A 13720-nucleotide genomic window follows, 5' to 3' on the forward strand; every position below is an offset into this window, starting at 1 on the left:
CTTTGCAATTCTTTGCATTATTCATGTAATTATTATCATTTGTTCTAAAAATTCTTGTCTATCTACCATGAATGTAACTTCATCGCTCATTTACCGCAGATCTCCAGCATGTGCCTGACGCTCGAGATCCTAGATACGTCAGGATCGTACGAGTTTCCCGCGATGAGGGATCTGTCCGTGAAGTGTGCGGACGCCTTCATCCTCGTCTACTCCATCACTGACGCTGAATCTTTCGAGGAAGTGAGTGCCCACACATTCGAGGAGGATCCGCTCGTCCTGTCACACTCAATCATTAGTATTTTCAGAAGAAATTCGTACCTTCGTATCGTTCCTGTTGGCCAGTAAAGCATTTCTTTCAGTTTAAGGCACATAAAGAGAAATATTCAGGACTAAATAGTAAATTTTCAATATAAAATATTTGTACAATAATTTCCTTGATTGGATGGTTTTTTCAAATGAATTTCTTTGAACTTTATTTTGATATAATTACGAATGAACAACACATGCTTACAAGAATGATTTTCAATATCTATCTTCGACCTACTATACAGTTGTAGCTTTGCATCGAACCTCAGATAGACTTTCTGTGAATTATTGTGACCAGGATTCTTAAAAGCTCATATCATGTGTTCTATACATGAGTCACAATTGGAACTGCATGGTATGATATTGTTCGGTTGTACACGGTAAATATTTTCTCGACGCTGACACAATAGCTCCGCGTGCACAATGTAAACTGTTTAGGTAATTAAATGCAAACACATTAGATATTTTCCCGATACTCAAGTATACACACGACAGGTACGCCGTATTCGCGAGTATATCTTAGCGCTGAAGAAGAGCCCCGTGCCGATGGTGGTCGTGGGGAACAAGACGGACTGCGAGGAGGACCGCTGCATCGCCCTGGAGACCGCCGAGACCACGGTGCTCATGGACTGGGAGAACGGCTTTATTGAGGCCAGCGCCAAGAACAACCATAACGTCCTGCAGATATTCAAGGAGCTTCTTAACCAGGCGAAGATCAAGTGAGTGACCGTTCTGCAATTGCGATTGTGATCGGCAAAGCGAAATTTCGTTACTGTATTGATTTGGCTATTTTCAAAGATAAATTCAATGCTCGATGATTAGGAATAGAAGATACGATAGATGCAACTCCATTCATCTAGTTGTCCTAATACGTTGCAAATGTCTTAATATCAAAGTATTTTGAGTTTCCCATGAACTGACACTTTCTCCTTTTAAAGGTGCAAAACTCGCCCGTCACCTCTCTTCCAATTACAATTTTAACCGCTGAATCATTATCCATGTTAGCTATTTTAAAATATTTTCCCGTCAGAAAGCATATAATTTAGTTAAATTCTTCGAGATAACATTTAGACAACTCAATTTTTAGCAACATTCCCCCAATGCTGTTTCGTAAATTAAATGCAGGTGTGGTTACCTCTACAGATACGCGCTGAGTCCCGCAGTCAAGAGGCGCCGCCAGTCTATGCCTAACGTAGGCCTACAGGTGACGCCGGCACAACTCAACCACCTCAACCTCATCAAACTGAAGACCAGCAGCAAGCGCAACTCTTGTGCCATACAATAACTTGCCACCATTTGTCTTCCCGAGCAATTTAAATGAAAAAATGTAAATTTAAATTTTTAATTAAATTTTTTTTAATTTAAATTTAAATTTTTACACTATGCACTCAAAGAAATGAGCATGACTGGCCCGTCAAAAGCGTGCATCAGTGAATATGTGTCATTATCTGGTGAATATGACCAATTAATTCTTCAGAGCGTAAGTAAGATGATAAGAATTATAGATTTTACGCCAGATAATTTTTAGTTGATTTCTGTGAGTAAATAAGTCAGGGCAGAAACAGAATTGAAACAGCGAACGCAGATCCTGCGACATATAATAATCATGCTTCACTTATCCTTTATCTTATTACTTCTTCACGGTTAAAATATTAATAAAAATTCGTTCATCGGCTGTCCAATGAAGTGAATAAACAATTAAAAACTGCTCGATTCATTGAACAGCTCGAATTAATTCACTGCTCGATTTCAAGATATTTTTAAATAAACAAAATAATTCAAAATTCAGTGATTTATTCGCTTGTAGTTTTCCTTTTGCAATTTTTTCAGTTATAACGAAGTTTTAATTTAATTGCACTCTATATGCTCTTTATGGGATGATATCGATTCGGTTGCTTGGCAAGTTATGCGGAGAAATTTTTTTCCAGCGAGTGATACTCACCAGCCATTCAAGAGTATTTTGGGTCAAGACAGTATCATCCTTCCAAAACTCTTCCTGTTCCGTAAAACTTTAATTTAATATACCTCAACTTTAATTTAATACACCTCAACTTTAATTTAATACACCTCAACTTTAATTTATTACACCTCTCTATCTCTCTCCCTCAACCCCTCTATCTCTCTCACCCTTTTACTAGTCATTCATGTTGATAATTAGTTTCCTCACAAGCCGCTTCAAGGGGGAGACGAGGTTTACGATGACCTTAGCACGATCGTTACGATGACCGTAACGCTATCGTTACGATGACCGTAGAGCTCATCGTGCGGTTCACCCTGTGTACATATTTTTATGAGAATACTTTGTGGGTTTGCGAAAAGCTTAGGAGCATCTATAGCGGTTGTTGTTGATAAAGAATAAGTGTTTCTTATTAAATTATAAGTGACGAGCGTAGAAATCTAGTACCGCGTAGTATGTGATCAGTCTACTTCTTAAGGGTCACGGCCGTCCAAATTTATAGCTAAATTTTGAAACTTGCACTTCCAACGGTGATCAATTTTATACCTAAAAGAAATATATCAGGAAATTTACAACTTCTAAAAACTTCTTCAATATATCTGAAACGCACTAATCAAATATTTGCATTTAAATAAAAAACTATTTGCTTTGGAAAATGCCACAAGCCACTTCGCAGTTTTTCACGTCAAGTAAACGGAGAAAATTCCCCTCTTATCGCATTCCAGATCATCTTTGCAAATATAATCACAAATCGAGAACACAAGTAATATAATACTGTATATGAATTATTTATATGCACAGTGCAAGGCTAAAAATATATTTTCTATAGCAGAGCACTTGAAATAACAGGACTATTACTAAGCAGAATTTATTATCTTTGTCCACCAATGACAGTTCATGCATGTAGATTTATTCATGCAATAAGGTAGCTCTTTCCTCCATCTGGTTCATGAACAAAATGGTGGCCAACATCGCAAAATTGTTTTCCCGATTGTCATCATCAGACATAAGCACAGCTCATATTTATTCCTTATCCTGAACTGCTTACTAGCTAAGAATAGCTCGCTTGTCTTACGCGCCTTAATTAACAATATGAATGAAAGTAATTTTATGCGACTGTAACTGTTTAATGAGTCTCGTTTAAATGTTTAATATTATAATCACATGATAAGCTTAGGAGTTCCAGCTTGACCTTGAGTTAAATAAAGGATACGTGCATGGTAAATTCGATATGTGAGATCCGCCTAAGGATATCTAAGTTTTCTCCGTAAAGCCTCAATGCGATTTCGTCATTGCAGCAATGAAGTAACTAATGAATTGAAAGAACAAATCGTTAAAATTTGTAATTTTTTATCGTCAGATTTTGTATTGATTATATTCTAAATTCAGAGGACGCATTGAAACACGAGGTTCAGTGAGGTCATAATGTAAGCAGTTGGTTATTTGCCAATAATTGCTTCAGTGTTAAATCAAAACAGACTTTCAAGATTTCATAGAGTGAAATATCTGTACGAACTTACCAATATCGGATCTATGCTTGGACCACAAAATCTCTTGCCCACTGAACATCACGCGACGAAACGTGTTGCTGTGTACATAACCAATCTTCATACCAGGAATGTCTAATAAATATTTAAGTTACTTGTGTTTCCTTCCTACATCAGAAATTTGGGCAGTATTTCCTTCAACAACTCCCGCTGATAAATAGAAACATTGTTTCAACTGCGAGTGTTTCTCTTAACCCACTAAAGTACTCTTATCATTGAAGGATCCTAAGGACTCGTTGAAGAATACAGATACAACATTCACAAGAATACAGAATGCATCAACATTCCTCCATGTTTCCTAGCCACCTTAAGGTGGTGCTTGAGAGCCGCGAGCCCTCAGGCAGGCTTGGCTGGATCCCTATGGGAATCCATCACTACGTATAGTCATTATAATTCCGCTCGTAAATAAAATATCAATCTGAATTTTGTCATGCTCATTCAGCTATTTATTTACAAGTTCTCTACAGGAACAAAAAATATGTAAATTTTGTCTAACATTAGTTATGATAGAGGAAAAGGTTGTACATCGATCAATCAATGTTCATTATACTATATGCGACTTACCTAATTTTGTGAGACACAAGGATGTAGTACTATTTATTACACCTATGAGACGGCCGTAGCCCTAAGATGGGTGCTGGCTCAGGTATCATATTACAAAGGCAACAAGCTCGAGCGCAGCAACTTGCCGATCTGAACACAGAACAAGGGTTCCACATCCTTGTCGCGAATTTCTCGCTCACGGACTTCGCCGCACTGTGACGACTGGCCTTAACAGCGCCTCAATTTGTAAATGTTTAACATTGCCTCCAAAATCCATAAACTGTGGAATTCCATCTTGAATGGATTGAGAAACTTATTGGTATTAACGTGTTGTTTTGTGCCTAACGCGCTGGCATATAGAGTAAAGTTAATTTTCCTGACCAAAGCGAAGTTGCGTGTGCCCATAGATGGCGTGCATGAGTCGCTTCCATCATGTTCACTAATTCCATTAGCCGGCAACCAGAGCCCAGCTTTACTGTAGCTTAAAATCAGTTTAGTGCTCACGCCCTCACAGTAAGTAACTCAGAGCATCCCCAACAGGAAACAAATTTGAAGCGAGACAAATAAATGATAATTTTTCATGATGGTTTACAAGATCAGTGTAAAGTGCGATGCCCTGTTGGTGGACCCAGGGGTGGGTCGACGAGCCGAGCATCGAGATCATCTTACACTCTCACAATATAATTATTGCAGAGGCTGATATCCAATAAAACTTTCAATAATAAAATAACTTTAAATAATAGATAAAATAGTAGAATATGGCACGAATACCAACTATAAAAATTTAATATAATTTAGAAATAATCCTAAATATTTAGTTTTATTTGCATAAACCTCAAAAATCCCGTATAAAATTCATCATTAAAACATTAACAATCAAATTTCTTTTACTAGACGGTTAAACTTTGACGAACACATACGGTATGAGTGGTCAATAAAAAATGTGTATGTAACGTTTCCAGATATTGCGTACAATATCTACATCAATGTTACAATTCCGCAGCAAAATGCCCATATTAAAGTAGGACAACCTTGAATCACAGCCATCAGCTCCAGAGGTGCAGCGAAGTGAACGCATCAAGAAACGATACTCGAGAAGCGAGGCCATCGATTCACACACGCGGCGGTCAAAGGATCGTCGAGCCTACGATCGTTTGAAGAAGCAGATTGAATTCCGTTCCCTGTAAGGAATGCTTCTGTGCATATCTACACCTGCTTACAGACTCAACATCGATCATGTGATGACTGACGTGACGGCATCTTGTGTTGTGAATGTAGTGTTTTAGCTGCAACGCAATTGCTGTAGTTGTTGTCAGAGTTAATCTTTTGGTATATCGGAGTCATCTTCGAATCAGTTACTTTAGTTTAGCCTGCTTTATGGTTCTAATGCGTCAACTGCGAAGCATCATTTTTTTTCGAGCGTAATTTTAGGAACATATGTATCCTAACTAGCATTTGATCATGACAAAAATAGAAGGCATCCATGACAGTCTTCCTTTTTAAGACCATCAAACATCAGTTAATGGCATTGCTTCAGCCCGCACTCATAATAAAAGCCCTCTGCTTGTATCGGCTGAGCTGTAGTGAACTGAGCACGCGCATGATTGCATTCCAACGAAACAACGACTCGCAATTATCTGAAGAAAAGAAGTATCTGAAGACTTGTCTTACTCGCTTGAATGTTATAAACTTTAGCCGACAGGTGTGATTGTTAAGATATTGATCTATTCTGAACCTCTCGATTCATTTTAGCAAAAAATTCAACTCTCTTTATTATTAAACTGAATCAAATTGAAAGCATTTGGGCGCTTTGAGACACGTAAAATGTGTCAAATTAACTATTTTAATGAGATTATTTGAAGCAATTTAGAAACCGTTTTCAGAAAAAATTGTTTACGAAATAACGTAATTATTCATCTCTGCAAAATAACTCCACAGTGAGAAATGCTGCATATAATCCTAATGATTCACGTGTCCTATTTGGGTTTCCGTAAAACAAACAGACTTCAACGGTGGCCACAGAACTCGCGGGTTCACCCATCACGACCTGACGACGGCTGTGCGGCGTCAGCCAATCAGCGTTCAGCGCCTGAGTCCGTTGGCCGGTAGGACTCTGTCCCTCAGTTGGTCGCTGACCGTGGCGAGGTGAAGGTGTGTTGTGCGTTCATTACTGCACATTTCAATCCGAGACTAACGGTTCATCTCTTATTTTCGCCAGAACAATGATATAAAAGTGATGCTTGAATTTTCATGCGAAAGCATATACTATCTACCCAGAAAGCACACCGGAAAAAATGTAATATAGACCAAAATTTGATATTTCTTATGAGCCAGGAAAAATTGCTCAAAGGAATTAATTAAAATGTATTTTTTTGATAAATAAAATCATTTATTATGAACAAAATTTGACCACACTTCTAAACAAATACAGTGCTCTAGTAGACAATTATATTATATGCTTAATTTTACGAGTTTTTTAAACAAGATAATGATGAATCTAATTTAACAAACATTATCGCAAAGCGTTCCACATTCACTGAGACAACAGCGTAGGTGGATTTATTTCCGTTGGAGCTGTGAGGTATATACGATGTTTTATTATTGCTTAACAACGATTATTTACAGAAGTGAAGCAAACACATCAAGTTCCGTTACATTTCCGGCACTACGTTGTTCTGATTAATATTGCACCAGCGCTTCAAGCGTAGTATGCATCAAAAAAATTTTCAGAGGGTAGAGTTTGTTATGAGAGTCATGTGAGAGAGTGTGAGGGAGTGTGGCACCGCAGTGTGGTAACCGACACTCATGTGTGCGTGTGATTGTATATGAGGGGCACTGCAGTGTGGTCACTCATCACTCATGCGTGCGTGTGATTGTATACGTGGACACTGCAGTGTGGTCACTCATCACTCATGCGTGCGTGTGATTGCATACGTGGGGCACTGCAGTGTCTGTCTCTTATACACATCTAGATGTGTATAAGAGACAGGTGCTACGTGCTGTGCTAGGGAGTGCCGTGCTGTGCTAGGGAGTGTCGTGCTGTGCTAGGGAGTGCCGTGCTGCCTATGCTAACAGTTTGCACAGTCGTGAGGCTGTCATAGTGGTCGTGACGGACGCGCTCGTTACAGCATTAAGGATACGGCGGCACAGCTGCGAGCTGCCGTGCATTATTAACGCAGGAGTCGAGTGTAGGATATAAAATATAGATTTTATTATAGTGTTTGGGATCATTATAATTTCATGAATATTTTGGAACTTTTTTGCGTCGTAACAACTATGATGAAGTCATGTATGGCACAAGTCTCCTTCGTAACTATGACTGGAGTTACATGTGAGTTAGCTCCAGTCACATTTTACACGTGGCTTATCTAAATTTGTGAAATAAAAAGAAGTAGTACTATTAATTCTCTATTGATCGGTGTTAAATACCTATCGGAACCGACCTTCATTTTGCAGATATTTGCAGGCAAAATTTATTTATGTACGAGCATACTCTCATGTGGAGTGAAAATCCCGTATAGTAATTGCTCAATTGCAGGCGTTTTGTATATTGTGAGGGGAAAGAGACACCGTATGACTCACCTGGCAGTTCACGACGCACGGTGAAGGCGAACTAAATGAGGGGCGAGGAATAATACATGGCCAGTGGTCGGCCGAGGCCACTTAGTTCTAGCCGACCGCTGGCCATTCCCTGGCCACTTGAAAGCCACCAGTTGCCGCAAAAATGGGGTTGGGTAGGATATCATATTACAAAGACTACAAGCTTGAGAGTAGCGACCGATCGAGGATTTCACACGATGGTCGGGAATTCCTCGCTCTCAGATTTCGCAGCACTTTGACTACCAGTCTTAAAGTTAAGGTGGCCGAGCGGGCCACAATAACGAGCGGCTTTCAGGTGGCAATGGAATGGCCTGCGGTCTGCTAGAACTAATTGTCCTCGGTCGACCATTGACCATCTATTATTGAAAAAATTCTCCGATTTAGCTGTGATGAAAAAATTTTTGCCTGCTAATATCTACAAAATGGAGGTTGATTCAGATATGTGTTCACTACCGATCAGTAGAGAACAAATAGTACCAGGTCCTGATTTCTTAGAAATTTGGGTAAGTCACATATAAAATGAACAGCAATCCACTAGATTTTCCTCTATCATAACTGATGTTATACAAAGTTTACAAAGTTTTTGTTTCTGTAAAGAAATTGCAAATGAATAGCTGACTAAGCATGAAAAAATTCAGATTGATATTTCATTATGAACGAATTTATAATGAGACAAAGTAGTGATGAAATCCTATGGGGCACCAGCCGAGCCTGCCTGAGGGTTCGCGGTTCTCACATCTGAGCCTTATAAGTCTTTCTAGGAATAATAGTGTGAGATAAGCCGTACTGAGGGCAAGTCTTTAAAGTTAATGGTGCGCAAGATTTCAACTTTAGCTATAAAAACGTTTCGTCTATAGCTACAAAAAGATGCGTTTTATCACAAGCATCTTTTACCGAGTTCAGTTTAGCCTTACTGAGCTCAGAGTGCGTTATAATAACTTACTTTATTTTCCCTCACTGAGGTCGAGTTTTACCGGGAATTTATGGAATTAATTTCGCATGCCACGTAAAATTCTGTTCTAATTGCCACCAACACAAATTAAGTCCCGAACAGAATAACTTCAGACAGTCAAGCGGAAAAACTGACAGTCGCTCAAGATACTAATCATGATTAGCATCAGAGCAGATAAAATTTATGAAATGATCTATCGAAATAACGAAGAAAAAATAATTCAACCAAATTGGAAAAGTAGGGCTGGGGAACTGTGATTTTTTCTCGTATATCTATCTCACTAACTAGGAAGGGAGAGATTTACATAAATAGAAAAATACGAGAAAGAATATCCTAACGAATGAATCGCTATCATTGTGATTCTAGCAATGATCATATTATATATTAATCTTAATCACTATTAGACATAAGTGAAACGAAATTATCTTAACGTATTAAAAATCATCATTGCTGCAAAAATCATCATTGCTGCATGCGGTTTCAAATAAATTTGAGTTCATGAACATTTATCATGAAAACATAAATGAAAATTGCATGCAAATTAACGAAGCAAGTTGCGACATTTTTCCTCGCTTCTTCATCGCTATCTGGCAAAACCGGACCAGTGTTGCTACTGTAGCGACCGTGTAGCGGCTTGACCAGTGTTGCAACTGTAGCGACCACGACCGTGTAGCGACCGGACCAGTGTTGCAGCTGTAGCGACCATGTAGCGACCGGACCAGTGTTGCAGCTGTAGCGACCGTGTAGCGACCGGACCTGTGTTGCAGCTGTAGCGACCGTGTAGCGTCTGGACCAGTGTTGCAGCTGTAGCGACCGTGTAGCAACCGGACCAGTGTTGCAGCTGTAGCGACCGTGTAGCGTCTGGACCAGTGATGCAGCTGTAGCGACCGTGTAGCGACCGAACCAGTGTTGCAGCTGTAGCGACCATGTAGCGACCGGACCTGTGTTGCAGCTGTAGCGACCGTGTAGCGACCGGACCTGTGTTGCAGCTGTAGCGACCATGTAGCGCACAAAGCCTCATTTTACAGTGGCTCGTTGAGAACATAACGAGCTTTCTCGGACGGTCGTATAAGTTCATGTGGCGGCCGCAGCCCGGCCTCTGCACTCTACCGATGATGCGATGACCGTATTAAACGTAGAGAGCTGCTGCATCGGCATAGATGCCGCATTAGCATGGACTCATAGGACGCCTATAAACACTAATTGCTTTCAATGGCTTTAAGAACAAATATAAAGTATGCATACAATGAATTTGAAAAAAAAATTACCGGTGCCTCTAAGCTATCTCTATGAAAGTCCTCTATTTTCCTTAAGGGAGGTATAGATTTTGATTTGTTCTATCGTTGAATCAAAATTGAGGAAGCACGGGAATCAAATAAAAGGACAGTAAACGAAGCTAAAGCCCCTTCCTTGACAATTTACTCAAACTGAGTCCCCGTTGCACAGTGAATGTCTTCGAAAACCGTGCAAGCTTCAGTCACTGTTTGGTCATAATACCGTTAATTATCCTAGGAAGATAATTAAATGAGCGGCAAATGAAAGACGTGAGGCTACGGGCTTGGATTCACCGCAATCTGTGCGAGCACTCATCGTGGCGTGAGGGCGTGAGAAGCTCTGTTGCAGCAAATATACCGATTGTTTTTCGGCGTTTGCTGGGACTAAACAAAGCTGAGCAACAGCCAATGCACCGAAACTCATTCAGCTGAGAAGGGCACAGGAAAATTGAGAACACCTGTGTGTTGGTAAGACCAGTTAACATTTTATTCAAAAGTAGTGATGTAAATTCATTTATACGAATTAATACAAATAGCGTCACTAAAGTTCTTCAAATACTTCTCATAAAATCACACGCCGTAATAAAACGAAGACTTTACTACATTTCTTATCATTACTAGAGTCGAAACAAGAATGTGAATATGAGCGAGAGAGATGCCATTAACTCCGGATCAACGTACCTCGCAGCAACAAATAAAGTGCCCATTGACTGGAAAATATACCGGAACATATTGCAATTCTTATTTCAGAGTATCGCAAAGTAAATATATCGCATTGCGCACGTAAATGCACAGCAATCATTTCAAATAACAATATAAAAGGCCAGACTGTAGACGCTTAACAATGCAGGGTATCTGATCGCGACAACGCTCGCACAAAAGAACCGTAACTGGAGCTCTAACCCCTTTGTCTTCTTCAAAGACCTGCGACCAACGCAGGCCTTTGAGAACTAAACCTAAACAACACCATGCAACCCTGAACAAAACTATATTGCAAGCTATTGGCAATGTACGTAACAGCAATGATGGTACAACCTTAATTAAAATAGGCCCACCTATATAAATATGCCCTTAGTTAATTAACGTTAATTTTACTGAAGTCTTTTACTAGAGATTTTTTGCACGGGTCAGAATTTCAAGTTTTTGTCATATTTTTCAGGACTAAAATAATGTAACGCATGCAGGTTTGGTCCGAATGCCTGCGTAGGGAACTTTGAAAACTAATTGACAGTTTATCTATCAGGAAATAATAGCGAAATTATCTTTTAAAGGCAGATATTTCTAAATTTATTGTTATAGCTCATTGATCTGGATTTTTGGAATTTTGAAATTATAATTAATTAATTAAGATAAATTTCATTTACATTCTAATTCAATTGTATTTATGATTTTATTACTTTGATAAACAGTAAATCAAGGAATCAACTTGATTTCCTAATGAATCGTACTTTTTGAGAAACGCTATGCAGATAATCGATAGAAAAGCTTCTTAGACAATTTTTCTCATCATCAAGTTCAATTACCGTAACATCCAGTTTTAAGTGTCGTATAGAGTTTTAAAAACTATTTAAACTCGTACGTGTAACAGCGTGAAACATCCTTCGACTGGAGAGAAACTACTTGTTCGCACTACAATAAATATGAATTAGATATATTATATCGATTTCTTAACAATTAAACGTCAAAAAAATAATTTATTCTTTTAACGGCTCAGAAAATATTTTCGGCTCGGAATAAGTGTAGGCACAAGCGCAAAATATGGATCCTCTCGCGTCTTGGCCAGAGGACGAACAAGGCAGCTTTTGATGCGCCAGCACAGACAACTCCTTCTCTATTTTGCTACGCGGACCAGGCGAGCGGCTCCCAATTCTTGTACTTAGCAGTCACTACACTCTTAATGAACCCTTCACTTCTCCTGCTCGTCCACACCAATGAAAGACACCTAAAAAAATGAAACCGCCATCCGAAACCACACAGGAAGTTGTGTATATTCCCGAAACTGGTGAGGGTTGTTTGCAAATTGCGTTGTTATCAAAGTTTGGCTTATTACGAATTTGAATTCCTATTTATATAGTTTTCTTCTTACAATTACGTAGAATATTTCTACAAATAAATGAAATTTGTACATAATGCTTGATCTGGAATAAAATATTGTATCATTCCACTCGTGCTCTGGTTACAACTTACAAATGAAACAAGTTGCATAATTTGTAAAACATGTTTCATGAAGCACACAAATATTCAATAAAATTATCAAATTTTAAACAAATTTATTCTAAAGTTAACAGTCAGTTCACTTTGCACTTCTCTACTTAAATAACAAAACATGGTACAAAGACAAAAAGACTAAAAAATTTAATTATTGTTAATAAATACAACGATAATTCAATACCAGCAATATTAGTTAATACACTTCTTTAGAGACACCATATTAACTTTCCGTAAAAATTTTCATGACAAATAGTACCTCTATTTTCAATATTTCTATCTGAAAATCAATGGCAAGTTTTTTATCTTAAAATCCTAAAGTAGCCACTCATCCTGAAATTCTAATTTATTTCTCCATGTCTCTATAGTTTTCAAAAAATCGTTCCTAAATCAGTTTAATATATACACGTTATCTTATTTAACTTTTATCTTATTTATCTTTATCTTTATATTATCTTTATATTATCTTTATCTGATGGCCGCTGAAAAAAAAAAACAGAAAAATTGCATATCATCATAGAATCAAATCTTTCCAGCAGTGGATTTATCCTCATAAATTTTCTCTCTTACAGCACAGAAAATGCTTTAAAGTTCTCGATGCACATAATTCATAAAATGTTCCTCAAGTTGAGTTAAAATTACGCACAAGACGATGAAACGCACAGCAGACCAAACAAACAAGCAGCGGCTGCCTTCTTGTAACGGTGAACATTTTCTCCGGAGATTTGCAAGCGCAGCAAAATATCTTAGAGCTAATTCAACTCAAAATAATACACTATCTTAACATATAGTATTTTTCGTTGTTGTTAAATCATAGCTGATACCATCTTCATTATTTGATGAATCAATTTTATCCGTGAATTTCTGCAACAATTTATAATAAAATTATTTAAACCTAAAATAAAACAAAAACAATAATCTCACTAGCATCAAGGCAAGGTTATAGATATATTTGATGGGCACATATCAGTAATATGTACATAAAATTTTTTCTAACATTTCAAGGTAAATCACTTGAAGAATTTAGTGATAAAAGAACGTACAATATTTTTGGTGCACTGCAGAAAGCTCAAGGACAGCTGAGCCATAATTTCACCCTAAGTAACAACAAATCTAAACACTCCAGGCAAGATGCATGGTCCGTTGCGTGTTATGATAATAACCACGACGGTTGTGCACGTCTATTACAGAGCTAAAAAATTGACGTCTAAGCTCACATGCATATTCCTTTATGTGTATGAATAAATAATCAAATCTGGTGTTTGATACAGCATGCAGTTAATCTAATCATATACTTCTCCTCTGCTTCTGAACTACCAAGCGTTTTTGTCTC

General features: G+C 38.2%; 1 protein-coding gene across 1 annotated transcript in view; it reads left to right on the forward strand.

Annotated features, from left to right (window-relative positions):
* Positions 1 to 1647, forward strand: part of LOC108682148 (ras-related protein Rap-2b) — a 46618-nt gene extending 44971 nt beyond the window's left edge. Inside the window, exons 5-7 of the mRNA XM_018171265.2 lie at positions 100 to 240; positions 802 to 1025; positions 1450 to 1647. Coding sequence (XP_018026754.1) covers positions 100 to 240; positions 802 to 1025; positions 1450 to 1591 — 507 coding nt within the window. The 3' untranslated portion in view covers positions 1592 to 1647. The remainder of the gene's footprint in view (positions 1 to 99; positions 241 to 801; positions 1026 to 1449) is intronic.
* The last annotated feature ends 12073 nt before the right edge of the window (positions 1648 to 13720 follow it).

This window comes from Hyalella azteca, unplaced genomic scaffold (assembly GCF_000764305.2).
Source record: "Hyalella azteca isolate HAZT.00-mixed unplaced genomic scaffold, Hazt_2.0.2 contig4353, whole genome shotgun sequence".
NCBI lineage: Eukaryota > Metazoa > Arthropoda > Malacostraca > Amphipoda > Hyalellidae > Hyalella > Hyalella azteca.